Consider the following 26,662-nt stretch of genomic DNA (forward strand, 5'->3'; position numbering starts at 1 on the left):
CCCAAGTTACCCCATGACCGGGGGAAACTTGGTACAGTAGGTAATAAGCTACATTCCCATGCATCTATTGATGTTGATGGATGCAATAAATTTAAGTCACAACATGTAGACCAAGAATTCAGGCCTAGGAACACTTGTAGGACCGATATTGGACTATATCTAGGGCTCTGCGTGGAACTCTCTTTTCCACTGTTGTTTTCCAGGCATTTTCTGAAAATTTTGAAATTTGGATTACTAGAAGTAGAAGACAAAACTGCAGAGCAAGGCATCTCTTTCCATCATCAGCGTAAAATCCGAAGTTAAAGTTATGTGAGAGACCGGGTCAGTCGACTCCTAGGAGGCTAGGACTGCTGGAAACATGAGGAAAAGACTGTCCCAAGTTACCAACCCCGTAAAATTTAGATTTTTGATAAATTGGAGTCCGGACCGAAGATGGGAAACGCCCTTTTGCGAACGTTATTGTCTGTGTATGATCTAACAACCCAGAGAGACTAACCGGCGAAATCTGCATTTCAATCCTTGCACTGGGGTCAACTTGTCAGTGTTTGACATATTTTGTCAAAAACCCTATTATGACGTTTCCTGTTTCTCAAATACTAATTGTGATATTATGCACCTTTTCCACCTTTCCGCGCGTGCCCTGAGGCCTCTGAAACAAAACCCTGTAGGGGGTTTGACGCTAGGAACCCCCGTCGCTGAATGGCAGTACCAACAAGCTGTACAGGGCAGACTGTCCCTAGTTATTCCCGGTGTCCCAAGTTAACCCCGTTGACGGTAATTCAATCCTTTTAAGTGCGCCAATCTCTCTCTATTCCCAATAACATTCAAATGACAAAAAAGTCTTATATCAAAGAACGTTTATTGCATAGCAGAACACAAAGGTAAACAATTGAATATATATTGAACTGACGAGGACAAGTTATCTCATCAGCTGATGAGCCCGAAGCAGCGTTCACGCGTCAGGATTCGGCTTCAGGGGTAGCATCAGAACGTTCCGAAGATGGTGTACTCGAAACACTTCCACTCAATTTGGTTGCACGTACCGCACAGCACCTGTTCACAAATACGTATGAGAATTAACATCAGCACGGACGCAAAAAACGTGCAACAGGGGTTTAGTCACTTGTTCACGCTAAATTCTTATGGACATTTTAAATGCATAAGGACACATTTTTTAAGCATAGTTAGGCATGCGCAGAAACGTCCATAAGGTATGTATAAAATTATGCATCACTGTGTACATTTTATGCTTTTTCCCGCATAAAATGTACACAGTGATGCATAATATTATACATAACATATGGACGTGTCTGTGCATGCATAACTATGCATAAAAAAGTCCATAAGAATTTAGTGTGTTGGAAAGGTCTTCCTCACACATGATTCATAATTTCCCAAAATAGCTATAAGCATGGGGAAGAGAAAAGGTTACGACTGCTTGCCCCTAAAACGCAAATTAATGAAGTTATGCACGATGTGCACCTTCCTCGAGGGACCGCTTGCCTTTTCGTTTCCGTCCTACTGCCCTATATAAATGGGATGAAGGCTTTCCGAACAGGACGAATATCACTTTCGTCTTGGAGGGGACTTTTCGTGTCAACATCGAAAATTAAAGGAAAAACGCACTGCGGAAAGTAAAAATGCCTTTTCTTCTGTTGAAGAACCGTTCAATCTCCATCAACATACGAAAATCTCCGTAAAAACAAGGAAAATTTACGGAGAAATACCCTCCGTAAAAATAGGGAATATTTAAGGAGTCTCCATTTCCAAAATGAGAGAAACTTTATCCGTAAATTTGTGCACTGAATTTCTGTCAATGTCCCTCACTTGTCTCAAAGATGGCCCCAAAAATCTTCGATACTGTTAAAATAAATTTGGTCTAAGCCTCTTAAAGTTTCAAGTTATTATCCAAATTTCCCACATTTCCAAATAACTGGATTCGCATTGACCGGAATTCCGCGGTTTCCTGTAGTTCAATAATTTGAAAATGAACATTTAAATGTAATGAAAATACATTTTACAATAGGACAATGTGAACGTCCGAGCGGGAACAAAAATCGAACTCCGTCGGATAAGCTCAAAATTGCAAACCTCCTCGGACGAAATAAAATGTTCCACACTCTGGAAACCCTAGCTACCATCTTAGGCCTTGCATAGAAAAAATACTTGTTATAAGGAAGTATTTTGAGCATACATAAGCTTACAAAGAAAATATTTCGTCATTTACCGACGATTTTCTTCGTATAACAAACTTCAATACATTGCAACTTGCATGTGCTCACGATACTTCGTAGGCTTTTCAGCGTGCTTAAAATTTAAAGTGTAAAAAACAATTAAACTCTCACCTGCGGGACAGAAGGCAGCGCTCGGCGAACGGCGCTCAGCTGGGCGGCGCACTGCGCCTCGTCGTGCGTGAAGTCGCCGCAGAGCGTCATGACGGGTTTGTGCGGACGGCGCAGGACGAGGCGGCGCAGCGCGCTCAGGTTGCACTGCCGAAGCAGGTCCGCCAGGTCCTCTGCACCGCAAGTCCAGGGCCAGCCACGGCTGAGAGGAGACTGCAACACAACGACGACAATTTACAAAAAAAAAAATTGATACGCTTTTAGCTTTAAAAGTCCCACGGAGCATTTTCATCCCGAACAAAATGCTTGCCATCGGTGTTAAGAATGCACAGCTTTCCACAGGAGGAAATTATTAGTGTATCTAGACCTAGCTTTCATTATTATACGCTGTTAAAAATAATCGTAAATTTACGACATTTTGTAGAACAATTATGTCGTTTTTAAACGACATATTTTGTTACGACTCAAGTCGTAAATATACGACTTGAGTCGTAAATGTACGACATATTTGACTCTAATTTTGATAGCGACACGTTTCGTGTTAAAACGAATTAAGTCGTAAATTTACGACTTAATCGTAAGTTTACGAACAATCGTAAATTATCTTTGGAATATGTCGTGCAGTTATGACTTCAGTCGTACATTTACGACTCTTGTCGTAAATTTGTGTCATGAATCGTAAATGAACGACACAAATCGTAAATAAGAGAGCAAACTTGTGACTTTTCACCAACTTTCCGGGGACTTCAGGTGTCAAAATATGTAATCGTGATTACGACATTGTCGTAGAGAAATGATTTTTTAGTCGTTCAGTTACGACGAAGTAGTTTAAGAACGATTTCCGTCGCTATGAAAATTAGCGACTTTTTTGTCGCTAATTTACGACAGAATTTCTAACAGTATACATAACTCCTCGAGTGGACGAAACTGAAGGCAGCTGCATGCACCTTCCTTATAAAAGATGAGAGTAAGGGAGTGTGAGTGAGTCAGAGAGTGTCAGTGAGTGAGTGAGTGAGTGAGTGAGTGAGAGAGAGAGAGAGAGAGAGAGAGAGAGAGAGAGAGAGAGAGAGAGAGAGAGAGAGAGAGAGAGAGAGAGAGAGAGAGAAAGGGGGGAAGGAAACGAGCTGAAACGTACGTGAGGTTGACCCGTGGTGCCGACGAAAATCTGCAGCTCTCGCAGCGAGGCGCCGTAGCGACGGACCAGGTCAAGCATCGGGTCCCGAGGGAGGCACACTCTGAGCCACAGCAGCCGCGTCGGAGAGTCCGCAGGGTCCAATGGAGGCAGGGCTGGCAGCTCCGGCTTGTCGCAACCATCCTGTCCGGACAAGACTGGGAACCAGTAGTTGACCTGCGGACAGCGTCGCCAGAATAAATAAGTTATCAATAATACACGAAGAATTGAGTGGTCATCGGACAGAACAACCTAATTTCAATGGGTTTCCTATGTGACTTACGTCCTTACGCCCAATGGCCACTGAATTAAGGCGATGTCGTAAGGGCAACGTTAGACCGGCTCAAATTTCCCGAAGGTTCGAAATGTCGATGCGCGGAAACGGAATTCGGTTCCTTTTCGGATTCTAAGACTCTGAGAATTTTTTGGGATTTTTGAGGTCACCGGAAGTGGTCCCGCACGGCAGGGTAAGTTAGGCGCACTGCTTATTGATAGACCAGCAGTAAAGCGGCCTTAATATTCATTTTACGGTCATATTCTATGAAACAAAAGTTGTCAGAAATGGTCAAATTAATAAAAATATGAAATGTCTGATTTCCAAAACTCAAAATTTGCAATCTGGGTGCCTACCTGTAAGGGGTAACTGTCTATTTTAGCTCGGAACCTCAAAATGAAATGGATCAAGGCGTAAAACTGTTCGACAATCGATTTGGCCCTTCTGGTGGTGGCATTTTGAGTGCCCAATCTCCATCTGGTCCAGCGGATTAATTGGGGGCCTTAATGAGTATTGACTTGTTTGCGTTTGGGCGCCCGGATTGTGGCTAAGCTCGGTTTCTTTTCGTTTTACTCGGTGATTTCCGAAGATTCAATCCCTGACATAGTATTAGCGCGGAAACTAGGACAAAGCCACACGGCGAAGGGCTGGAGCGCGGTGATGCGGGGCACTGCGAGGAAAGTCTACTTAAAACCGGAAGGAAGACCGTTAGTATTTGAGTGAAGGATGGGAGAGTGACGTAAGTGTCGTTTCATATTGAAGCAAGTATACATCTATTGGTGCATTTCATCAATGAACACTGCTCTACCTGGGAGTAAGCTGTGAGCTCAAGAACAGTCTACCACATTTAAATTTGAGACTGCCATATCAGTACGTAAAGAGTAACGCGCCAAGCGAGTTTTTACGACGGCTTTTGATGAGAGTCAAACGAAAAGCTCGTCCTCTTCTGAATCTGCTTAGCAAAGTCAACAGTCTATTTAATACGCACTCTTCGGGGGCACCCATGGGCGGGTAGTACTCAATTCAACACACTTACAATAGAAAGCACTCAGTTGTGCCCTGGGAGTATGCTCAAATGAGTTAAGGCTCGTGGCGATCAATCTATTGGTCGAAACAAAAGCTTCCGAGTGGGATGAATCTCTTAGACTATAGGAAGCTCTTGCGAAATGACCTGGTCCATGCGAATGTGCGTTGATTCAGTTAAGATCGGTTGGAGATAGGGAAATCAAAATCACAATGAAAGTAATCTTGTTCAGAATAATATTTTAGACTTCAAAGACTAAAGCCCTGTCCGTCTGGAGTTGTCTTCTCCGTTCTCGCGCTTTTATCTCCGCGATTGAATATTCCGAAAGCACCGAGTAAAACAAACAGAAAACGAGCTATTTGCCACAAACTGGGCGCCCAGGCGCAAACAAGACAATATTCTTAACGACCCCCAATTATCCCGTTAGACCAGAAGAAGATTGGGCACTCAAAATAGCATCACCAGAAGGGCCAAATTGATTGTCGAACAGTTTTACGCCTTAATCCACTTCATTTTGAGGTTCCGAGCTAAAATAGACGCCAGTGACCCCTTACAGGTAGGCACCCAGATTGCAAATTTTGAGTTTTGGAAATCAGACATTTCATATTTTTATTAATTTGACCATTTCTGACAACTTTTGTTTCATAGAATATGCCCGTAAAATGAATATTAAGGCCGCTTTACTGCTGGTCTATCAATTAGCAGTGCGCCTAACTTACCCTGCCGTGCGGGACCACTTCCGGTGACCTCAAAAATCCCAAAAAAATCTCAGAGTCTTAGAATCCGAAAAGAAACCGAATTCCGTTTCCGCGCATCGACATTTCGAACCTTCGGGAAATTTGAGCCGGTCTAGGCAACGTCACAATCAAAGGCACAAGTATACACAACCGCTGCTAACTCAAGAGTATAGTGAGCTCAGTACACTCTATTCAGTGTGGGCTAAGCCTAGTATAATTCCTAAACCTTGGTTTCAAACCAGTGCAAAAGCTCGTATCAGGAACAATATCGATGGTAAGACACCCACATGATTAGACGACGTTTCAACATCCTGCCTTGACGCTGACACTCAAAAGTCTGCGAAGCACCTGCTTTACTACGCGAAGGAAACGAAGGCATAGTGACATTTCTTTTTGAAGGAATGATTCGTACGAGGGGCAAACAACTTCGTCAAAATTTGTAGACCGTTATTTCAAAGGTATTTCAATGTTATTTTGCGCCAATTCACGCTTGTTCACGGAAAATGTACACCAAAATCCAAGTTGCCCTTGGGTTCGTATAAAAATGGGATCTCACCTCGAGGCGCAGGAGGCGCTTCAGAGTGGGCAGCAGCAGCCAGTGCTGCTTGCTGGCGTTCCAGATGTCGAGCTCCTCCAGGAGAGGCGCGGCAGCCTTGAGCAGCTTCAGCACCCAAGCGGGGTCTCTGTCGCAGTAGACGGGCATCAGCCGGCGAACCTGCGCGGGAGGAAAAGACAATTTCAGGCCGACACACTGTTGTTCAACGAAGGTGTGACGTCATGACGGTCATGTCACTTAGAACAGGGGGTGGCACCGCTGTACACTTATTCTCTCTGCAAACGCAACTGTGTGCATGCACACTGTTTTAAAGAGTGCGCATGCAGGCACGCTATTTTCAACAGTGTGCTTGCCAGGCACTCACTTTGGAACAGCGTACCTGACTGATACTGCATGGGTCCTGGTCACCCAATTCGAAACTGTGTGCCTACATGCACATTTGTGTGCACATGCACATTTGTGTGCACATGCACATTTGTGTGCCATGCACACACTTGCGTTTGCAAAACTGACACCATGTCCCCCCCCCCAAAAAAAAACAACAAAAAAAAAACGAAAAAAACATGAATATATAAATTATGACACTTTTCAAGGCGATACTCTCGGAGTCCTGCGAAGGAATCGAATAACACTTGAGGGCGGCAAGTTAAATGGTCACATTAAGGTAATAATGAAACGTGAGCACACTTACGAAAAATTCACCCCTCGTAACCGCATCGCAGAAACCAGATGAAAATTCGGTTTGGCTACAAACGCTACAAGAAAAGTGTCTACTTAAATTTTGAAAACGTTTATCTCGGAAACACTACAAACCTAACTGTCTACTAAGTACACACTTACAAATACATGCTTGCAAGTACACACTTGCATGCTTGGCCAAGTACACACTTACAAATGCATGCTTGCAAGTACACACTTACAAACGCATGCTTGACGCCGTATAACTCCATGCGTCAAGCATTCGTTTGTAAGTGTGTACTTGCAAGCATGCATTTGTAAGTGTGTATTTGGCCAAGCATGCGTTTGCAAGTGTGTACTTGCAAGCATGCATTTGTAAATGTGTACTTAGTAGACAGTTAGGTTTGCAGTGAAGCTTTAGAGCCTTGTGACTTTTTGATGTGAATTTTGAAAAAGTCGCATATAGTAAATAACTTCCTTTGAAAACTCGAGCATGCTAAAAATTCTTTCTTGCTCTCCTTCTTCGTAAGGCCTAAAAGAGTTCGTTAAGTATTCAGATTGCACGGCCCAGGCATGATCAAACGAATAAAACATGGAACATGGCCAAATTGAAATTCTGACGTGACATGACATTGCTTGAGTAAACGAGGCCGAAAATACGAGACACATGAACCATGAGCAGTCTACGTAGACATTCCGTACCGGAATACTGGCAACGGTCATTCCACACTCTCACAGCCTTGCGTAGAATTTGTTCGCATCACAAACCATTTGGTTTGCAGCTAGCGAAGAGTTTGTCTTGTTTGTAACACGAACTGGTAGTTCACAATGTATTAGCAGAGGTTCGCATCACAAAAAGGCTGTTTGCAAATTGCGAAGCACTGCTCCGAACTAGAGAACAAGTGAGATTCTTCAAAAGCTTACAAACGAATCAGTTCGCATGGTTCAAAGAGTACAGATATCATTGAACAATATTTTTGACGACACAACGCCGAAGTTAAGAAGAATGATGGATAAAAGAGACTTCATTATAAGGCAACTGGAGAAAATAATTTCTTAACGCCAAACTTGAGTGGGAAATGCGTCGAATTCGTTCGTCACTTAGGTGGTAAGTAACCGAGAACTGTCTTAGAATTCCTGCTAAAAGCTAGCGCAATATTTGAAAGACGTTATTCTCTGACATACAATGACGCCGTTTCAGAAGACATAAGGGAAAATATACAACTGCCGATGGCGATTGTTCCACCATTTCGACTATCACTGTCAGAAAACTCCGTAAAAATACGGAAATTTAACGGAGACTGTGCATTTTTTTATACGGAGATCTCCGTTTTTTTGAATTATGGATTTTCTCCGTAAAAATATGGAAGTTATGTAAAAAAATGAAATAGAAGCCTTACTTATCAAAAAGAACAGACTAATTCACGTTATCGATGGGTTGGGTGACCAACTGATTAGGTGTTCCAAGAGTACGCCTTCCCTAAAGCAACCTCGCCTTTGGGTTTCCGTCCATTTATCCGAACCTGGCATGTGGTCAAGGGGATCTTCAAACAGTTTTGGAGAATATCACTTTCGTCTTAAAGACCACTGTTTGCATTAACATCGGAGGTAGGAGGGAAGTAAACCGTTAAAATGCGTTTATTTCTGCAAAAATGCGGTTCATCTCCGTAAAAATACGGAAAATCTCCGTAAAAATATGGAAAATCTCCGTAAAAAGATGGAAAATTTACGGAGCCTCCATTCCCAAAATTAGAGTAACTTTCTCCGTAAATTTACGGACTTTTTTCTAACAGTGTACATTAATGAAGATATAGGGAGAAAAAACTTCCTCAGAAAAATATGCAAAGAGACGAAGCGAAGCACTCACCCCGTATTGTTTGACCTCCGAAAGAATTTCCGCCTTCTCTGCAGCGTGTTCCATCGGTCCACTCATAGTTTCGTCGTTCACATCCATCATATCCACTTCGGCCATGGGCTCCTGAAAATGAGCATAGACCACATGTATATCAATATGAAAATCTGTGGACGGCTAAAACCCCACAACAAAACGCTCTTTGCAATACGAAGCAAACTGCAGCATCACAATCTGAGAAGAAAATCGTAAGTATGACAATCGATGAAATATAAAGGGGAAATCCGTCGCAGGCTACTTAGACCTTCTTAAGGCTACAAGGGATTTGTCTTTCTCAAGCCAGGAAATCGTCTGTATTTCAAACTATTTTCTTCCTAGGCCGCAAAGCGAAGCCGCCGGTTTCTTTGAAGCTACAAAGAATGATCTTTGAAGGAATTTGTCGGAGCAGTTTAAGGTTCCCACTTTACTTCAGGCGAAAAGGTTACCAGCCCCGTTCATTCGGCAAGCAACGCGTTTTGATCAGGAATAAATTGCTTCACAAAGTTGGAATGCAAAGTGGCGGTCTATGCATCTTTCAGTGGAATCGTGAAGACTTAACACTTGACCGTTGAGTCATGGTGATTTCGGTGTAGATCATAACAGAACACTGGCTTTGAAACAATAAGAGCCCATCAATACAATATGAATACAATTGGACACTTGAGCGGCACGTTGCAGCATCTTGAAAAAAATTCCTGCCAGTTAAGGAGAAAATCCACTTAAAAAATGGATATAACTCAACTTGACCCCTTTTACGGCCTATATTTAATCCGAAAATGGAAGCAACTCAACCGAAGTCCACATAACTCCATTGCACAGAACGGCAAAAGGAGATAACTCAACTTGTGTCTTCATGAATCTGGTGTAAAAAGAATGAACTCAATCTAACTCCCCATCACTAGTTGGAAGAAAGAGGTAACCTCAAAAATGTACCACAGAAATACAGACTCTACGCAAACCTCAGGTCCACTTGAATCGTCTCCAAATTCCGCCTTGTTTGGGAGCACTAAGTAACTTGGTTCTGTAGTCCATTCCAACGTAAATATTAAAATCACAGAAACCGTCTACAGAGCAATGCTACTTTTTTGAACATTTTCAGTTATTTCTTATGCGACAAAAATGCAATTGCATCATTCATCAGATTGAATAAAGTTTTCCCAGCAAACAGTTTTTGTTTCTCCTGAAAAATGATGAAAATTGAGTAATCCCCTTCTTCCGCTTCATGGATCAAATATGGTGTGCAAGTTTTTAGAAGTTGTTTCCCCTTGTCACGCACTGAGCTGCTGAAAATCTGTGAAACTCACAGGCACGGCGGGAGGCTCCCCAGCGCTGCGGCAGAACAGACGATGCCTTGGCCAGTCACCGCGCTGGCAGTTCTTGGAACAGTAGAAATCCAGCCTGCATCGTGAGCACGCCTGCGCCGGTTGAGAGCTGCAGTTGAAGCAAGCGCGGGAGTACCCTGCAACAAGGAATAAACCTTCAAGTAGTTTCATAGCTAAAAGGTCTTGAGAATTACTAGAGGATTGTTTATCAATGCAACAGCACACTCTCAGACTCGTATTAACTTTTGTCCATCCCTTATACACTTTTTATCCTTTGCTTTCGTAGTTTTTGAGGCAGCAATCATTTCTAGTGTTTCCTTCGAAACCATGTACAATATTGTTCATTTTCAGAACTAAGTTGTCATCAATTATTCTGTATTTTATAAGTAAATACCAAACTGACTTTGAGTCAATATAACGAACAAAACCTTACACAGATATTGGGGGAAAAGTACTTCTTATTGCTGTGTAAGATACTCTCGAACAAAAGATAAAGAGTCAATAACAGTCTGAGAGTGCACCGTGTTTTCGATACAAGAAAAGAAGTCTTGTAAAGCTAGACTCACGCAGACTATTGTTCATTAATATGAAGAAAAAGCCTTAGTGCCAAATTTTTTAGGGTATATTATAGGGCCTTGTGGAAAGATCTTGTCAGGTAGTTTGCATACAAAGAATCGTAATTAATGCACAAGCGAATTTCCTTGAAATGGATAACTTGGGACCACTAGTTCTTAACATCTTTCACCTTCAAGATGTAGTTCTTAAATTATATTTAAAAAAACTAAAAATATGAGCCCGCGAATGGTTGTGCACTTTGACGAAAGAGCATTCTAGTCGTCGCCGATCGAAGAACAAAAAGAAGGACAAAACCGGAAGCCGGGAAGAAACGGAGTAGGTATCAAGCCCGATTCCAGCGAGAAATGTCGAAAAAAAATTTCATTTCCTGTGTCAAAAAGTGTTTAAAACAAACGAAAAGTGCTTTTGCAGGAGATACACCACAGAAAACTCAGTAACTAGTCCACTCATAGACGTCTGGGAGGTTATGTAACCAGCGCCAGTTCAGGCTTTGTTCTTCTTGTTCTTCGATCGGCGACGACTAGAATACTCAATTGTCGATGGCCGATTTCATGTACTGTTTGATTCTGATTTCCTTTTGTCCTGTCTCTAGCCGTTCGCGAAATAAAGCACTGAGAAAGTATGAGCCAAATTTTGAGTGAGGTATACGTCTTCTCCCGAATTAAGGTAAAGCAGCTGCCTATGTCTCTAGATACACTGAGATTCCAAACGCTATGAGTATAGCACGTATGGTGCAATGCGCTGTGATATCGCACCATACGTGCAATGCCACAGCCATATTGCACCTTTGGTGCAATGCTTCCCGAAAAGGCCCTATGCTAATGCATGGGAAATGGGAGGCATTGCACTTCATGTGCAATGCTTTTGCATTGCACCAATTGACGCTATACTCATAGCGTTTGGATTCTCAGTGTATCAACCAACTTTGGGCAAAAAATATATTTGGCTGAAATTAGAGTGGCAAATCGATTCTCACCCACCCAAAATTTAAGTTTGATTAATTGATTCTCACTGAGGTCAGAGGTTCAATTGGTGATTCGATGCAAGCACTACCAATTCAAAAGAAGCCCCTCACAAAGAAGTGGCAATTGCTTGTTACATTGCAGTGGCTTAACAACGCGCTAGACTCACCAGGATTTGCCATAGTCGGTCAACAGTTGTCCAGAAAATCGATGACGCTGCAACAAATGTGATGTGTTAACGGAAAATCGTGACGATCAGAAAGGACAAGGACGGCACAGTAAACGGTACAAGGCTACGCTGCGCTCCTGCAGGGTCAAACGCCCTCGGACGAACAGTAAATCAGAATTAACACACCACTTGAAGTAAACGCTAAAAAGGAGAAAAGGGCAGATAAGTGGCACCGGAAGTGGCCCTTCACGTCGCTTACCACATAAAACTTCTGAATTCGTTCCCAATAAGAAAGAAAACGTGAATACATGACTAAACTGCCCAAACCCGACATTAGAAACTGCGTCCGAGGTCTTATTAATAAATCACTTTCATGGAGTATTCAAACGAATCCCTGGACCGGAAGTCACAGACCTGTAGTAAGAACGAAAACGGCTTCTGCGCATGCGCAGACGTCCCCCCTTCTCTGAGGCAGCCGTTTCGGTTCTTACTTTTAGTCTTCGACTTCCGGTCCAGGGATTCCTTAATATACCCTATTAAAACGTGCACAGCTCAAAGCAAGGGTATTAGAATATCCGATGAATCCTCAAAGCTAAATAGGATATTTCAATGGCGGCCCAGACCGAAAGCCCAAAGCATTTACCTGTACCGGAAACACACAGAGTTAATACGGTTCTTGGATTGTGTCGAAGTCATGACATATCTAAGCACTAGGGATACATGTTGTAAGTCAATTGGGGCTGTTACGCCATGAAACATGCTCATTGTTCATGAGTTTCCGGCTACGTTTCAGGCTCCCGAGGGGGTGAACACTCGCGTATAATCATGCACACTAAAACTGCGTATCACGCGTAATACACGTGAACGTAACACCAATATCGGGTCTGTTGTGGCCAAATCACTGGTACTTTGACATAGTGACGAATGTCCACAATATCTTATTTTTCAGGAGAGCCAAAACAAGTTTAAAAATTGAGCTGGAAGATAGAGGTATTGGATTTGATTGTAAAATTTTATACCACAGACTCCTGAAGGAATACGTGTTCTTTGGGTTCAAGAGCCGTTGCAATCGGCAGCTTGGTTCCCGAGATAGTGGACATTCGTCATTTCTCAGCGTACGAAACTTAGGCCAAATGGACGAAAGTCCGCCGTACTTTGACAAAATGACGAAAGTCCAACCGTACTTTGACAAAATGACGAATGTCCATGTGTGATTCGACAAAATGGCGAAAGTCCAACTTTACTGTTAACACAAAATAAATGAAAGTTTTCATCCCGGGCATGTTCCATGATCATGCCGTCACTGTTTTCATGGATATTCCTCTTGTTGGGAACGCACCGATAGACTATATCCGTTTTTTTGCAGTTGGGACATTCGTCATTTTGTCAAAGTACGGTTGGACTTTCGTCATTTTGTCAAAGTACGGTTGGACTTTCGTCATTTTGTCAAAGTACGGCGGACTTTCGTCATTTTGTCAAAGTACAGCTGGACTTTCGTCATTTCGAAGTATTTTCCTGCGCCGAATCTAGAAGAGATATCGATACATGCTTTTCACCAGGCGATAGTAAATCAAAAGTTCTATAACGCAGCCAAAAATCTCATTTTATCAAAATTTTGGACATTCGTCACTATGTCAAAGTATCAGTGAAATTTAGACATTGAAAGGCCTAAACACACGTGTTTTAACCCCGAATTACAGCGTCATACCGAGTACACGATTTCTTCAAGTGTTCAGTCCATGGGCGGGTCCAGGCTTCCGGTCCAAGGCCTCCTTTGAAATACCCTATCCAAAGAGCATGAGAGGTAAAGGAGAATAGGGTAGTTCAGAGAAAACCTAGACCGGAAGTCAGCGACTAAACGGGAGAAACAAAAGAGCATCGCGCGGCTGTGCTGAGTGGTAGAGGGGGTCGAAATGGGCGGAGTGGGGGTGAAGGCGGCGCGCAATGCTGCCCCCACTCGGCCCATTCCGGCCCCCACCACCGCTCAGCACGGCGTCGCGACGCTCTTTTGTTTCTCCCGTTCTGTCGCTGACTTCCGGTCTGGATTTCCCCCAAAGTACCCTATTGAGAGGGCTGAATCAGAGTCTTAATTGTACTGCTTTCAAAGCTACCAGCGATAGCGATACGACAAGAGTTTTCTCGGGGACCCTTAACCGGAAGTCTAAAAAGTCACTATTGGACGGAGCCTGACCTTTCCCCGGGTAGCTACAGTGCGAGCTAGCGGTACGGGAGTATTAGCTAGGGGACACGACGTCTCCCGCCAAAGGGTTCTATTGAGGAGGTCTGGACCGGAAGCCAGGAGATGCGATCCTAGGCGGGAATCGTTTTAAGATAAACAGTAGAAAATTAACCAGGGAAAACTACCGCCGGCGGCCCTCAAGAGACTCACTCCACGCTAAAGCACAAGAAGAACAATACAAGTACTAACGCCGTCTTGACTTTCAAAGAGAAGCAGCTCAGCCACGCCCGGAAGTCAGCTTTGAGCAGAGAGCTAGAGGGACGCAGGTGGTCCAACATCCGAAAATATTTCTAACTAAACTTATAAGAAATTTGTGGCAAACATGGGAATTTCATACAATGATCTATATTCATTCCTGAATTTGACGTGTGACTCCGGATTCATCTCGCCGAGCTAAGGTGACCGCGCACCCCCTTGGGAGTTTGCACCTCGGAAATTTCGTTCCCGAAGCTCTATCTCCTACCGTTAAGGAGCTTCGTTCAAATTAAACTTTTCTTCAAGATTGAATGCTATCTCTCTTAATTTCCTGTCTGAACGCGACGTACACCTTAATATATTGATTATTCTCTTGAGGTGTGCTCGCTCCTTCCTTGTGTTCCGCGTCACGTTACGCTGGCTCTGGCCTCTAGAACGATCTTTCGTGAAGGCCTTACTAACGGATGTGACCAAAAGCAGTTTGAGTTTTAATACACTTCTAGCAGGGCCTGGAGTGAAAAACAAGAAGCCGGAAATAGTTGCCAAATAATGCTTAATTCTTGATTCCGAATGTTTATTCCAATCTAAAACTTCAAGGAAGCTTTATATTTCAATACAGTAGGGTACTTCCGAGGAAATAGGGTACTTCGGAGAAGAGCTGGAGCGGAAGTTGAGAAGAAATCAAGAAGAACAAAGTATGCGAAATATGTAAGAATGAGCGTCTGCGTCGCCGTTCTGCCGCTTCCGCAGAGTTATATTCTCATACAAGTCCGGCGTTTCCCCTTCTTGATTTCTTCTCAACTTCCGGTCCAGCTTTTCTCCGAAGTACCCTATCCAGACCGGAAGTCATCGTAAGAACAGGAGAAACAAAAGAGCGTCGCGAGGCCGTGCTGGTTGCTGGTCGGTGGTGGGGCCGGCATGGGCGTAGTGGGGGCAGCAATGCGCGCCGCCTGTACCCCCACTCCGCCGATTTCGACCCCCCACTACCGCTCAGCACTGCCTCGCGACGCTCTTTTGTTTCTCCTGTTCTTACGATGACTTCCGGTCTAGGTTTTCTCCGAAGTACCCTGTTTCTAAAACTGCCAAAACCCACCGAAAAAGGCCGGTTTTTTGTACTGTTTCTGGTCCATGTTCTTCTTCTTGTTCTTCACTTCCGGTTCCGCTAGAAGGGGTCTGGCTCTAACCGGTTTTGGATTAACGCAACGGTATACCAAAAAGGCGTTTTTTTTTTTGATTCATGGCCTGGAGTGAAGATCCTCTGCCCCGCACCCCAGTTTGCCAAATCCCTGGTACACCGAAGTTATTCTCACCATGGAGACAAGGAACCTTAATTTTTTATTGGCACTTCCGTGTAGACCGGTTAGTGCGAAAACGGAAAAACAAACGACGTCTAGCCGTGCTGTCGTTAGGGGCCTTGAAGGACGGAGTGTGGAGAGCGGCCCCCTTTACCCCCCACTATTTCGTACCGTGTGTTAAGCGTGGTTTTGTTTTCCCCCGACCCGGGTTTGGCCCTCCGAAACAGGTTTTTGAAGTACCCTTTTTAAAAGCTGTTTATGACCCCCAAAAGGCTGTTTTAAATTTTTTAACTTTTTCCCGGTCTATGCTCCCTTTTGTTTTTTGGCCCCCCCTTTAAGTTTTTTAAAAAAAATGGCGGATTCCGCGGGTATATATGAACCGTCCCTTTGCGTCCGTTCCGTCCCACGACTTCCCGTTGGGGTCCCCTCCCGGGACCCAAATTTGGAGACCCCCCCCTTTGTGACCCTAAGCAACCGCCCGGAGACAGCCCAATGACCGATTACGACACCGTGGGGCTGTGTACGCTTAAAAATAGGGTTTTACATTTTATTTGAAGGTTGGAACTTGTTTTCGAGGAGGTTCATTGAAAATGGGTACTTTTGGAATCGGGGCCGGAACGTTGAGAAAATAAAGAAGGAAGCCGGACTTGAGAGAATGGTAAAGTTCGGACCCGGCAAACGGCAGCAGACGCTATTCTTACGCTTTTCCTTTTTCTTGATTTTTTAAATTGCTTTTTTCCCCGAAGTTTTTGAGGGGAATGTTTAAAGGGGGAAAACCTACTTTTTTTAACCCGTTTCGGTTTAAATCCCGAACAGGGTAAAAAATAGGCGAAATTAAGTTTTTATTAGGGACAAAATCCACAGTTGCATTTTTTTTTACGCTTTCCCTGTTTTACTCATACCACGTCGTATGTAACGAAACTAGCTGTTTCCCCTAAAGTGGCCTGACAAATACGTAGGGGTCATTATAAAAAGATCCCATGTCAAAGGGTTTTGCGTTTCGCGGGTTTCGTTCGGCTGTAATAACATGGCGAATTTTTACTTTGGTCAGAATCATATTTTTCTTTTTTCCGTACTTACTGGGCGTTTTTAGCTTTTTTTCTGACAATGGGTTCTTACGCGAAGAGAGCTGGGGAACACGATGGGAATAGTTTCGAGACGATTGGCTGAAGTTTCGATGTCCCTTTCTCCATTTAACGTTTTTCTGTTTTTTTCGAAAAATAGCTGTTTTTAAGATAGTTCGTCTTCGATTTTGATGTGACTTTCCCAACACAATCCTCTCACATATTGAAAGAAAATCCTAAAAGGATTTGGTCGGCCCACCGTAAGTTTTTTTGGTCTGCATAAGAAAAGCTGTATCATTTTGGTCTTTTTCTTGAATTCTCGAACCAACTTTCTGAGTTTGCGTCCAAGCTTATGACACGTGAGCACATAAATTTGTCTTGTCGAAACGAATCCGTTGATGTCCAGAAAAGTCATTTTCGACTATTTTAAACAAAAGTTTCTCTCATACTGAAAAAATGGTGTAAATTTTAAAAATGGTCCAAAATGACTTTTCTATTTATTAACGGATTCGTCTCGTCTAAACAAATTTATGTCCATTACGCTTGGACACCTTATTTCAGTGTGAGAGAAACTATTGTAAATTTTCAAAATAAAAAATATCATGTTTTGTCCCAAGGGGTGAAACTTCTCTAACTGAAACCAAGTGAAAGGACAAAGCGTCCTATGTTTGGGCAAGTGTCGCCCGTTGAAGCCCGACGCTTTGAAGTACTCAAAAACCCCACTTTGTCCAAAAACCCCCCTGCATTTGTAGGAATTTTGGCTTGGCCCTTTTAGGGCAAAGCAACCTGATTTCCTTTGAAACCCCAGAGGTTAGCCTGGGCTTCTGTGGTTACACAATGCTGGTCGGACAGTGGTGGTCAGAAAACCTTTCAAAGCGTTGGACCCAACCCTGGCCCCCACTTTCAATCGTAGGATAAACTGTCCAAGGGCTTTGGCATGGACCTGCCCATGGGTTTGCGGGGTCCTGACGCCCCTCTTCCCGCAGCTGCTGTCTTTGCCTGACGACGCGCTGCTGGCCGTGCTGGCCTTCCTGCCCGCCAGGACGCTCTTCGCCTGCCGCGTGGCGTGCCGCCGCCTCAGGGACCTCTGCCTGCACCGCCACCTGTGGCGCTCCGTCTGCGTGGAGAGCCTGGGAGTGCTGCGCGCCGCGACGGCAGCCCTCGTCCCATGCATCGGCAGACTCAAGGTAAATTGAAATGCTTTTTGTAACGATTTTCTAAGAAAACGCCAGGAAGTGAATCTGGTTTCGGTGGTTTCCAAAATGATACGGGGGTTCTTTGATACAATGGGTTACACACCCTTACAAAACGGGGAAGGCTCCGAAATGGGTCCGATATTCACTCGATTTAGCTCTAAATATGGCATCTCATTTCACATCGAGAATCACCAATCCGGAGCCGTTTTTGATGAGGAAAACCCCAATAAATATTACGAAATGTTTCCAGTTTTTGTATTTTTCCGCGGTTTTCAACCGCTTTAGGGGCTGGATCCCACTCATCCACCCATCCCTTTCGCGGTGGAGGTATAGATCGTGTTAGCGTCGTCTGTTTGCGTCCCGCCTCCCGCCGCGCCGCAATTACCGTTTTAATATTGCCCAAATTTTTATGGCAGAAGTAGTGATAGTATACACCCGGCTGTAGCCGGGTAGTTTTTTTTGGTGGCCCAGCATTTCGGAAGTTTTCGATACGTTTTTGAGATTTTCAGGGAAAATTAAAGGTTTTGATGTTTAAACCTGGGCAAAGATTTGGTGGAATTGTGAGAAATTGCTGCAAAAGCCGTTTCCATGGCAAAACTCGACTGTCAAGGACAAGGGATGGGGGAGCCGAGCTGTGGCGGACCAAAGCGGACCTTTTGGGTCTGTACAGCTTACTCCCAAAGCTGAAAAAGCAACGTTCGAAATGAAATTTTTTACTGCAGAAAAACAACAATAGAATTGGTGCGGTTCGAACGAGTTTTTCGGGGAAAACCAAAAATACTTCTGAAGTTTTTGATCGCATGTATGTTGTGACGAGCCTAGACCACTTCGCTCCACCTCACTTCAGTCTCATGTCTGACAAGATCACCCCGTTTAAAACCCCCCGAGATGAAGTCTTTTCAAACCAAACCCCGGGTGTTGATACGTAAGGGAGAACTATTCACGAATTGAAAACATGACTAGAAGAACCATAGCCTTTTGACAAGCCAACTTAGCCCAACAGGAGGGGCAGTTTTAACGCGACTCTGGCGCTTCAGCATCGCGATTTTCGCAAGAGGCGGACGGAGAAAATGTTGCCAACCCGAGAAAATTAATTTACTGCTCTTCTGCAAGGGAACATTTTAACATAATCAAAGACTCCTTGTCAGAACACTGCGGTACATTAGCATGAATTTTTTGAATTTACCAGCATTTTGATTTCTATTTATTGCAACTCTAATTTCGAAAGGATGGCCTCGACCACATTGGTACCACTCCATTGGTAGTCCCTGACCACAGCTTCACAACACCACTTCTTTCTTTTCCACACTCTTACACAATAATCAAATTGACTTCTGATCCTTTAAATATCTTGAAATCGAGTTTTTATTGGGGTTTCTATCACCAATCCTGAGTGATTTTAAGGAAGACCCAACTATTATATTCGAAATGAAAGATGTGATTGCCGCGTAAAAGTTTGCCAAAATTTAAACCTCATTTCTGGTAGTTTTAGATCAAAGCCACCTTTCGGTGACCATCTCCATTCAAGTCAAATATTGTCCTAATGTCGATATGTGTAAATTTCACCGCTGTAGCGCTAGTAGTTTGGGAATGACAGCCTTCTAAAGTTTGCGAACGTGGCTATCTACACTTTAAACTGAACGTAGTGTTACCCTCTGGTTTCAAACGTAACAGGTACCTTGAAATCAAGCGTAACAGTCCCAACCGAAATCATATCAATGATGGTGGAAAAGAGTATGCTTCTTTAAATTTCAAGCGTAACTTTGCTTGACTCAAGCTGAGTTCGCTTTAGTTTACCAGTGTACTTCAAAATTGCTAAATAACCCGTCGCATCTGTGTAGATAGTACTTTAAATTTTTGGGTAATTTAGAGAAGGAACAGATTTGCATAAAGACCCTTTGAACTCTAAGTCGGAAACGCTTTTTTAGGTGATTGCAACCATTGAAGGCTGCCATTTCTAACCTGGAGCCCACAGCAAATTTCACACCAACTCAACTCTGACATGACTTAGGACAATATTTTAATTCAATATGAGACGGGATGCCTAAAACTGAAAAAGTGCATGGCAGCTCCTACAAGGAGTCAACCACAAAGCAAGTTTTAAACCCTCAAACATTTGGAGATTCCAAAGCGTGTAGGGCAAACCAAAAGGTAATTGATTTTAATATAGAAAGATTTTTCAATTGTCTATCCCCCTGTTTGGGTAACGTTATAGTTTGGTCCTTTACCTATAAAATCCACTCATATCCCACGAAAAATCGATGACGAACACCAAAAACTGGTAAAACAAAACATAACTCTTTGCTTGGTCCCAAACAGAAAGTTACGCCCGGGGTTCCTTTAAAACTTCGCATGGGCCCCAGAAATTCCCCACATTTTGAGGGGAATCGGGGATGGAAAAACCTGTTTTCATTTAAGCGTTAACTGAAATACGTTGAAAACAATCGGGGGAAGAACTAACGGGTTTAAAATTTTGGCCTTAACTTAGCCCCCAAGTTTTCACTTTGGAAAGGGATCAAAGGGTATTCATCTCGTGTTGCACAATAGGACTTTCTTAAAAAAAAAAATGCCTCCAAGCATGAAAATGTGCAGTTATGCAGCACTTTGTGCGTTGTCGCGCACAAAGTCGAGCACTACACTCTCAGCACGTTTTTGACTTTTTGCTCATTTTGTCAGTACTTATGCAACCATTATACGTACTTTTCCTATTTTAAAGAACTACTTACTCAGGAATTATTAGATAATTTACTGAGAATTTTGTTTCGTACGTAATTTTACAAAGGAAATTAGCCATACTTAGAGAATACTAAGTATTATTGCTGGTTATACGGATACGTAATTAATGAGGAAAAAGTCAGTAACGTGCTGAGAGTGTAGGGTCACTTGGGGTAATTATGGGACACGGGGTAAAAATGGGACAGCTGATTTTTAGTCAAGATTTGACATTTTTGAACGCATGACAAATCAAATGTGATGTTTTTATTGAGAAAATAACATTTGCTACGGCACAAGTTCTAAAATCTCGATTCTTGCCCGGAAATCAGCTGTCCCATTTTTACCCCGTGTCCCTTAATTGCCCCCACTGACCCTACACTACACGCGTGTGTCAATTTTGTGCATAAGCTATGCACGAGAAGACTTCGCAAGAAATTCGTGTGCAGATTCTGCCATTTCAATTTACCGTGCACCAGGTGCCTGTGGGATCCGCGGTCTTTTTCCCGGAAGACACCGCGTGCGTCGTCCGTGCACTTGAGCTGACTGTGCAGATCTGGCGAGATTCAATCCTGGCCTACGGTTTGGTCCAAAGGCTCTCCGACGTCGGCGGCGTTACGGAGCTCGTCTTGCGAATAAGCTGCAGGTCGTTTAGGCGCAACGAGCTGCAGCCGCTGCTGAGGACGGCCTTTGAAATGCGTGGCCTGCTCATCCTCGACGTGACCAACGACTCGGGCAGGCCGCTGCCCAGCGACTGGTGCGAGACCGTTGGGGTGCCCTCGCTGACCAGGCTTCGCTACGACTCGCCCTCGGCGGACCCTTTCCTGGAACTGCTGCTGCGGACACACGCGGCTACACTGCGACACGTGGAGCTGCACCGACTGGACGACGTCCCCGCGGTGCTTCTGGCTCGAGCTCTCCAGCTTCGCTCCCTGAAGTGTTTGCCGTGCGAAGGTCTGTCCAAGCTGGTGGACTTGCCCGGCCTTGCCCACATCGACCTTTACTGTGAAGGAGGCAGTGACGACCAGGAGGGCGCTGCGTTCCCCCCAGGCACCCTGGCATTCCTATCAGGGGCGTCGCACCTGCGGAGCGTCAAGCTGTGCCTCTCCGCGGAAGACCCTGACGCTCCACTGCGCGCCCTCAGCACATCACCCTCCGCCCAACATCTTCAAGAACTAGTCGCTCTTGCTGATAATGAGGACCCACCGGAAACATTCGTTACGACCCTGGTGACTCCTTTCCTTCCCTCCTTTACATCTTTGAGGACCCTCATCGTTGACGACGACCTTGAGCAAGATTTCTTACTGGCTGTCAGCCCCACTGTGCTGCCGTGCCTCACGACGCTCAAGGTGGACGTCCTTGAGGATTCGTGCATGCACGGCACACTGCACAGGCCTGCCGTGCACGATGTCCTCATGAGGAACCCTCATCTGCATCTCTACATTGAAAAGGGTTTCCCCGAGAAAGTAATGTGTAATGACTGCCCGTGGTGCAAGTGGGGCTGCCATGAACTTCTGGCAGAAACCAAGAACTCTGAGGTCTGCTACTCGTCGCATAGCAAATCCGCTACTTGCCCTAAGGAATGTTTCCAGGCTTTCAGTCCTAGTAACCCACTTCATCCTAGCAATAACTAATTCATGGTTCAGACCAGTACCTCCGTAATACTGTGCAATCCTGTCCCTTCTACGCTACCTGAGATGGTAATAAAATTATCTAATTAGTTTCAATATGTCAATTTTTTTTTTTCCGCCTACTTAAGTGACTATTACATCATCCTATAGAGCTGTATTTCTTTGTGTTTCTTTTAATCGAACAGAGCGCTTGAAAGAATAGTAGTGAACCGGTCTTTTCATTGTGTTCGAATTGATTGACTAGTGTTAGCTCGGGATAGACCCACTTGCCTTTTGATGTCAATGTTCAGTTTTATGCTATATGATTTAAAACGTTGAAGTGATTCGGTTTATTTTGTTCTTAGATGAGACTTGTTTTGTATTCTTGTACTTAAATTTTACAGATAAACATTAATACTCTACCCATTATTCATGCTTATTTCTTTGTAAATCTTATCATTAAAACCATTGCCTTTATTTCTCAAGTGTGATGTAATATTTCATTGTCCCGGCCCATTGTCACGGTATTCGTTGCCTAGCCGCAATCATCAAAGTTCTGCCAAATTGCACTTGATCGTAAGCCCTGGGCACACTGTCGGCACAGCAAGGCCGTGGCAAGTTCGCTTGCCACAAAATTGGCAAGCCCGACCCTGAAATCCTGAAACTAGGGCATTGCAGGAGGCCAAAGCGCCAATTTATGGCCAGCTACTGAAGGCCAAAGCTTGCCAACGTTAGGTATTCAAATCAGCCTGCCAATTTAGTGGCAATCAAATTTGCCACCGGATACGCACTGTGGTCACCGCGCTGGCGATCAAGTTGGTCGGCGTGATCGGTGTGAATCACGTTATTTTGTAAAGGAATAGCTCTTCAACACGTAAAGCGTTATTAATTTATTATATATCAAGGTAGGTTTTCGCCAGACCGCGTCTTTTCGTAACAGGCTTCGCGATGTCTCGCTGCCTGTTCCTCCAAACCACGCCTGGGGTACCTACCTTGGCCTGCGGCGCTAGCCTGCCGCGGCAGGCAATGGGTTGTCCATTGTCGGTTATTTTTTTAAATTGTTGAATGCTGGGGGGCTCCGCCCCCAGACCCCCCCACATTCAAATAGAGTTGTTTTTTTCTACAGATAACACGATCTTGACCCTTGTCACTTTTTTTAATTGTCGAGGCTGGGGGCTCTGCCCCCCGACCCCCCTTTCTCCCCCGCCAAAATGATGTATCTGCAGAAAGCTCTATTTTTCGCCGTTTTTAGGTGTCTTTCGGCTATAAAAACTGAACCAGTTGAGCTAGGATGGTGAAATTTCGCTTGTGTCGAGCCAAGGACATACCCAAGAAGTGTGCAAAATGTCACCGAGATCGGCTGAGCCGTTCAGGAGGAGTAGTGCGGACACACACACACAGACAGGAAAAACTTTTCAACCCCACTGGAGTAACAGGCTTCGCTATCGCTCAGCCAATGAGTGTTGGGTAATTCTTTCCTATTCACCCGAGGTCCCGAAATCGATGTCTTGGATTCCGACGAAACTTTGTGAGTGTTGTGTTCTTATGTAGCAAAGAGCACCAGGAAATATTTTCAACCGTTTTTGGTCGGCCCAAAAAGCATGAGTCACGTAATTTTTTAAAAAACACTGAAACCTTCACTAAAAATTTGTTTGTCGCCTGAGGGCGACTTCACTGAGGAAACAATCACAATAAATCCTGTAGCGATTAGAACAGCTGTCACAGTAGTTCAGAGTACAGGATTTACTGCACTTTTTTTACAGGATCTACTGTACTTTGTACGGGATTTACTACCGCAGGAGTGGAGTACGGTATATCCAGTACCAGGTACTGCAAATACTGCAGGCAGGCACAGCAAATCCTGTGTTCTGAACTGCAGTAAATCCCGGCAAAAAAAAAATTAACGGGATTCACTGTAGTTTTTTCGCACAGTGCTGCCAGGTGGATTTCCTTTCTTTCCATGGTACTGAAAAAAGGCTCCGAGAGCCACTTCACAAGTCACTTGTTTCGGGAGGTATGGCCAAAAAAGTCGTTTTCCGCAAATACCCAAAAAATGCATCCGAATTTTTTTGATATTTTTTATGGAAGGTCCTATGGTGGTCCACCTTCCATATTGGTTCTGGGTTTGGCCCATGGGAAACAATAAAAAGTGCATTTCCGTTTGTCTTTTCGCAGTTTTTGGCCCACAGTATCGCCATTTTGAGTTTGACTTCAAGAGCACCAAAATACTTTTTTTCGCCTTTTCAAGATGAATGGATCAATGTAAGTTCAAAAATCGGAGTACTTTGCAAAATCACTCCTCGAACACTTCCAGATTGGTTGGATCCCAACCGATAAAAAATGGCTATTTTTTAAGTACTCCGATTTGACTGCAACTTATATCAATCGATTCGTCTTTAAAAGGCGAAAAAAGTCTAATGGTGCTCCGTAGTCAGACTCAAATAGGCGATATTGTCATGGTTCAATGTTTCGAAGAAACGGGGAGGACCTACAAATCAAGATGGGGTGTGGAGTAGGCCAGCGTTCTTCTTCTGTCTCTCCCTTCTTGAAGCCACACAAATAATTAGAGTTGGTTGAAATAAGCATAAAGCAGAACACCAGAGAAATTTACATTTAGACAGTGGTTTAATAGCAAAATAAGTTGATGGCAAGGCAACGGGTTACAAATACTGGAAGTGAATATACTTCGAAATTGATAACATGGAATTAAACTATGAAAAATAATTAACCATTTGAGCAAGACTATTAAGCAACAACATGTCAAGAAATACAAAAGCACAGCATTTAATTGAAGACGTTTACACAGCAAACAAAGTTACTTAAAGTTAATTAACAACAATGAATTTTAAATAGAGATAAGGTTTTGTAATTAAACGCACTTAAGAGAGTAGAACTGGTAAAACTATATAGCTTTAGAATTTTCACTGAATAAAGATCATTTAAGAAACCAAGCGGATATGATTTGCAATAAAATTTGTACAAACAGTATGATTGAAACCTACTTACAACAAACCAACCATAGCTGCAATTTTAATCACAACAACAAAACGGTCACAATAAACAATACATTTTAACACTCACTTTACATCAACATAGAGCACTTACCAAAACGACAACCCACAAATCAAAACGACACGTCAAAGGGTATCGACACTTTGGCATAACTAACTTTGATCCATTTAATTTAGCGGAAAACAAAACCTTAAAATAAATAAATAAGTGAGAGGCGTCCCTCTATTGGAATGAACTAGTTAGTAGAACTCAAAGAATAAATTTATACCAGGCAATAGAAACTTAATCAAGTCTTAGAAATTTACTTCATGTAAACAGAAGCAAACGGGAAAGAGACATCACTATAAACCAGTGATAAAATTGGAACTTTGATAAACAATACACACGTTGCATACACAAGCAAAAGACTCAAATACAAGGTAGGTGTACGCCAGACTGTGTCTTGTCGTATCAGGCTTCGCGATGCTGCGCCAGTTTCGACCATCCACGCCTGGCGTATACACCTACCTTGGCCTGCGGCGCTAACCTGCCTTCGGCAGGCTGCCTTCCTTGGCAGACCGTGGAAATGGGCGTGATCCCCTCAAAAAGTGCATTTGGTCATCAAAATCTTCACTAATGGGGCTAAACTTTCGGTCGGAGGTCTGAATGGGTTCTATTTTCGTCATCAGCAGCCTCAAAAACATTTAAAACGACATTGAACTTGACAAAAAGTTGAAAGTTCCAAAAAAGTTGTCTTTTTCCTGCCGTTTTTAAAGTGTTTTTTGGCTAATATGACCGAATGGGTTTAGATAGAAAGCTGAATTTTTGGGGTGTGGCGACCCAAAGGGTATGCCCAAACCCTGCGAAATCTCAGCAGAATCGGCAGAGCCGTTTAGGCGGAGTAGTGCGGACACACAGACCACCACACCCACACACAGACATGAAAAAATTTTCAAACCCCCCTGGAGTAACAGGCTTCGCTATCGCTCAGCCAAAAATTGGCTAGCGATAGCGAAGCCCGTTACTCCAGTGGGGTTGAAAAGTTTTTCCTGTCTGTCGGTCTGTCGTCTGTCTGTTTTTGTCTGGTGTGTCCGCACTACTCCTCCTGAACGGCTCAGCCGATCTCAATGAGATTTTGCACACTTTTTTGGTAGTCCTTGGCTCGGCACACGCAAAATTTCACTATCCTCTCAACTGGATCAGTTTTTATAGCCGAAAAAAAAAAAAATGGCGAAAAATCGAGTTTTCTGCAGGCTGGTCACCTCTGTCTTGAAGGAGGGGGGGTCGGGGGGGGGGGGGAGAGCCCCCCCGCCTCGACAAGTTAAGCAGTTACAAGGGTCAAGATCGTGTTATCTGTAGATGAAGCAACTCTATCTTAGAATGAAGGGGGGTCTGGAGCCAGAGCGCTGCATTGGTTGGTTCGGCCAACCCAATGATGCCTTCGGCTTGAGCACCAGTTCGGTTCGACCCGAACCGAAGACAGTTCGGTTCGGGTCGAACCGGGCGAACCGAAGACCCGTTCGGCATTTCGTCTCCTTTTTCGCGGTCCCTGAGAAGACGCACCCACTCGGACCGTCAGTCGGGCCAAAACCTTAGTTGGGTCGAACGACACCACTTAATTCGAAGACGTCTGCGCATTTCTGTTAACAATTTTAAAA

At 43.9% G+C, this 26,662-nt stretch overlaps 3 protein-coding genes across 25 annotated transcripts in view; 2 read left to right on the forward strand and 1 right to left on the reverse strand.

Annotated features, from left to right (window-relative positions):
- Positions 1 to 842: 842 nt before the first annotated feature.
- LOC117651717 lies at positions 843 to 14,593 on the reverse strand. Of its 19 annotated transcripts, XM_034395994.1 has the most exons (9): positions 13,411 to 13,533; positions 12,235 to 12,345; positions 11,703 to 11,749; positions 9,978 to 10,132; positions 8,650 to 8,760; positions 6,105 to 6,263; positions 3,478 to 3,690; positions 2,346 to 2,555; positions 843 to 1,053 (listed from the first exon to the last, which is right to left on the reverse strand). In XM_034395994.1, the coding sequence occupies exons 3-9, from the start codon at positions 11,713 to 11,715 to the stop codon at positions 985 to 987; spliced, it is 930 nt and encodes a 309-aa protein (XP_034251885.1). In that variant the 5' UTR covers positions 11,716 to 11,749; positions 12,235 to 12,345; positions 13,411 to 13,533; the 3' UTR covers positions 843 to 984. The 19 variants fall into 19 exon arrangements, with proteins under 19 accessions (XP_034251885.1, XP_034251893.1, XP_034251887.1 ...); XM_034396002.1 differs by lacking the exons at positions 12,235 to 12,345; positions 13,411 to 13,533 and adding an exon at positions 14,487 to 14,593; XM_034395996.1 differs by lacking the exons at positions 12,235 to 12,345; positions 13,411 to 13,533 and adding an exon at positions 14,405 to 14,519.
- LOC117651718 overlaps positions 13,782 to 26,662 on the forward strand; it is a 28,741-nt gene continuing 15,860 nt past the window's right edge. For 2 of the 5 annotated variants that reach the window (XM_034396014.1, XM_034396019.1), the window contains exon 1: positions 14,206 to 14,339. The gene's annotated coding sequence lies outside the window, so the exon portion shown is untranslated. Of the gene's footprint in view, positions 14,340 to 14,608; positions 14,760 to 26,662 lie in introns of those variants that run through there. The other 3 variants (XM_034396015.1, XM_034396017.1, XM_034396018.1) reach the window with 3 other exon arrangements.
- LOC117651716 lies at positions 17,481 to 22,130 on the forward strand. The gene is made up of 2 exons (XM_034395992.1): positions 17,481 to 17,682; positions 20,883 to 22,130. Exon 2 carries the CDS (start codon positions 21,099 to 21,101, stop codon positions 22,035 to 22,037), a length of 939 nt encoding a protein of 312 aa, XP_034251883.1. The 5' UTR covers positions 17,481 to 17,682; positions 20,883 to 21,098; the 3' UTR covers positions 22,038 to 22,130.

The sequence above is a fragment of the Thrips palmi genome, unplaced genomic scaffold, assembly GCF_012932325.1.
Source record: "Thrips palmi isolate BJ-2018 unplaced genomic scaffold, TpBJ-2018v1 HiC_scaffold_6, whole genome shotgun sequence".
NCBI classification, from domain to species: Eukaryota; Metazoa; Arthropoda; class Insecta; order Thysanoptera; family Thripidae; genus Thrips; species Thrips palmi.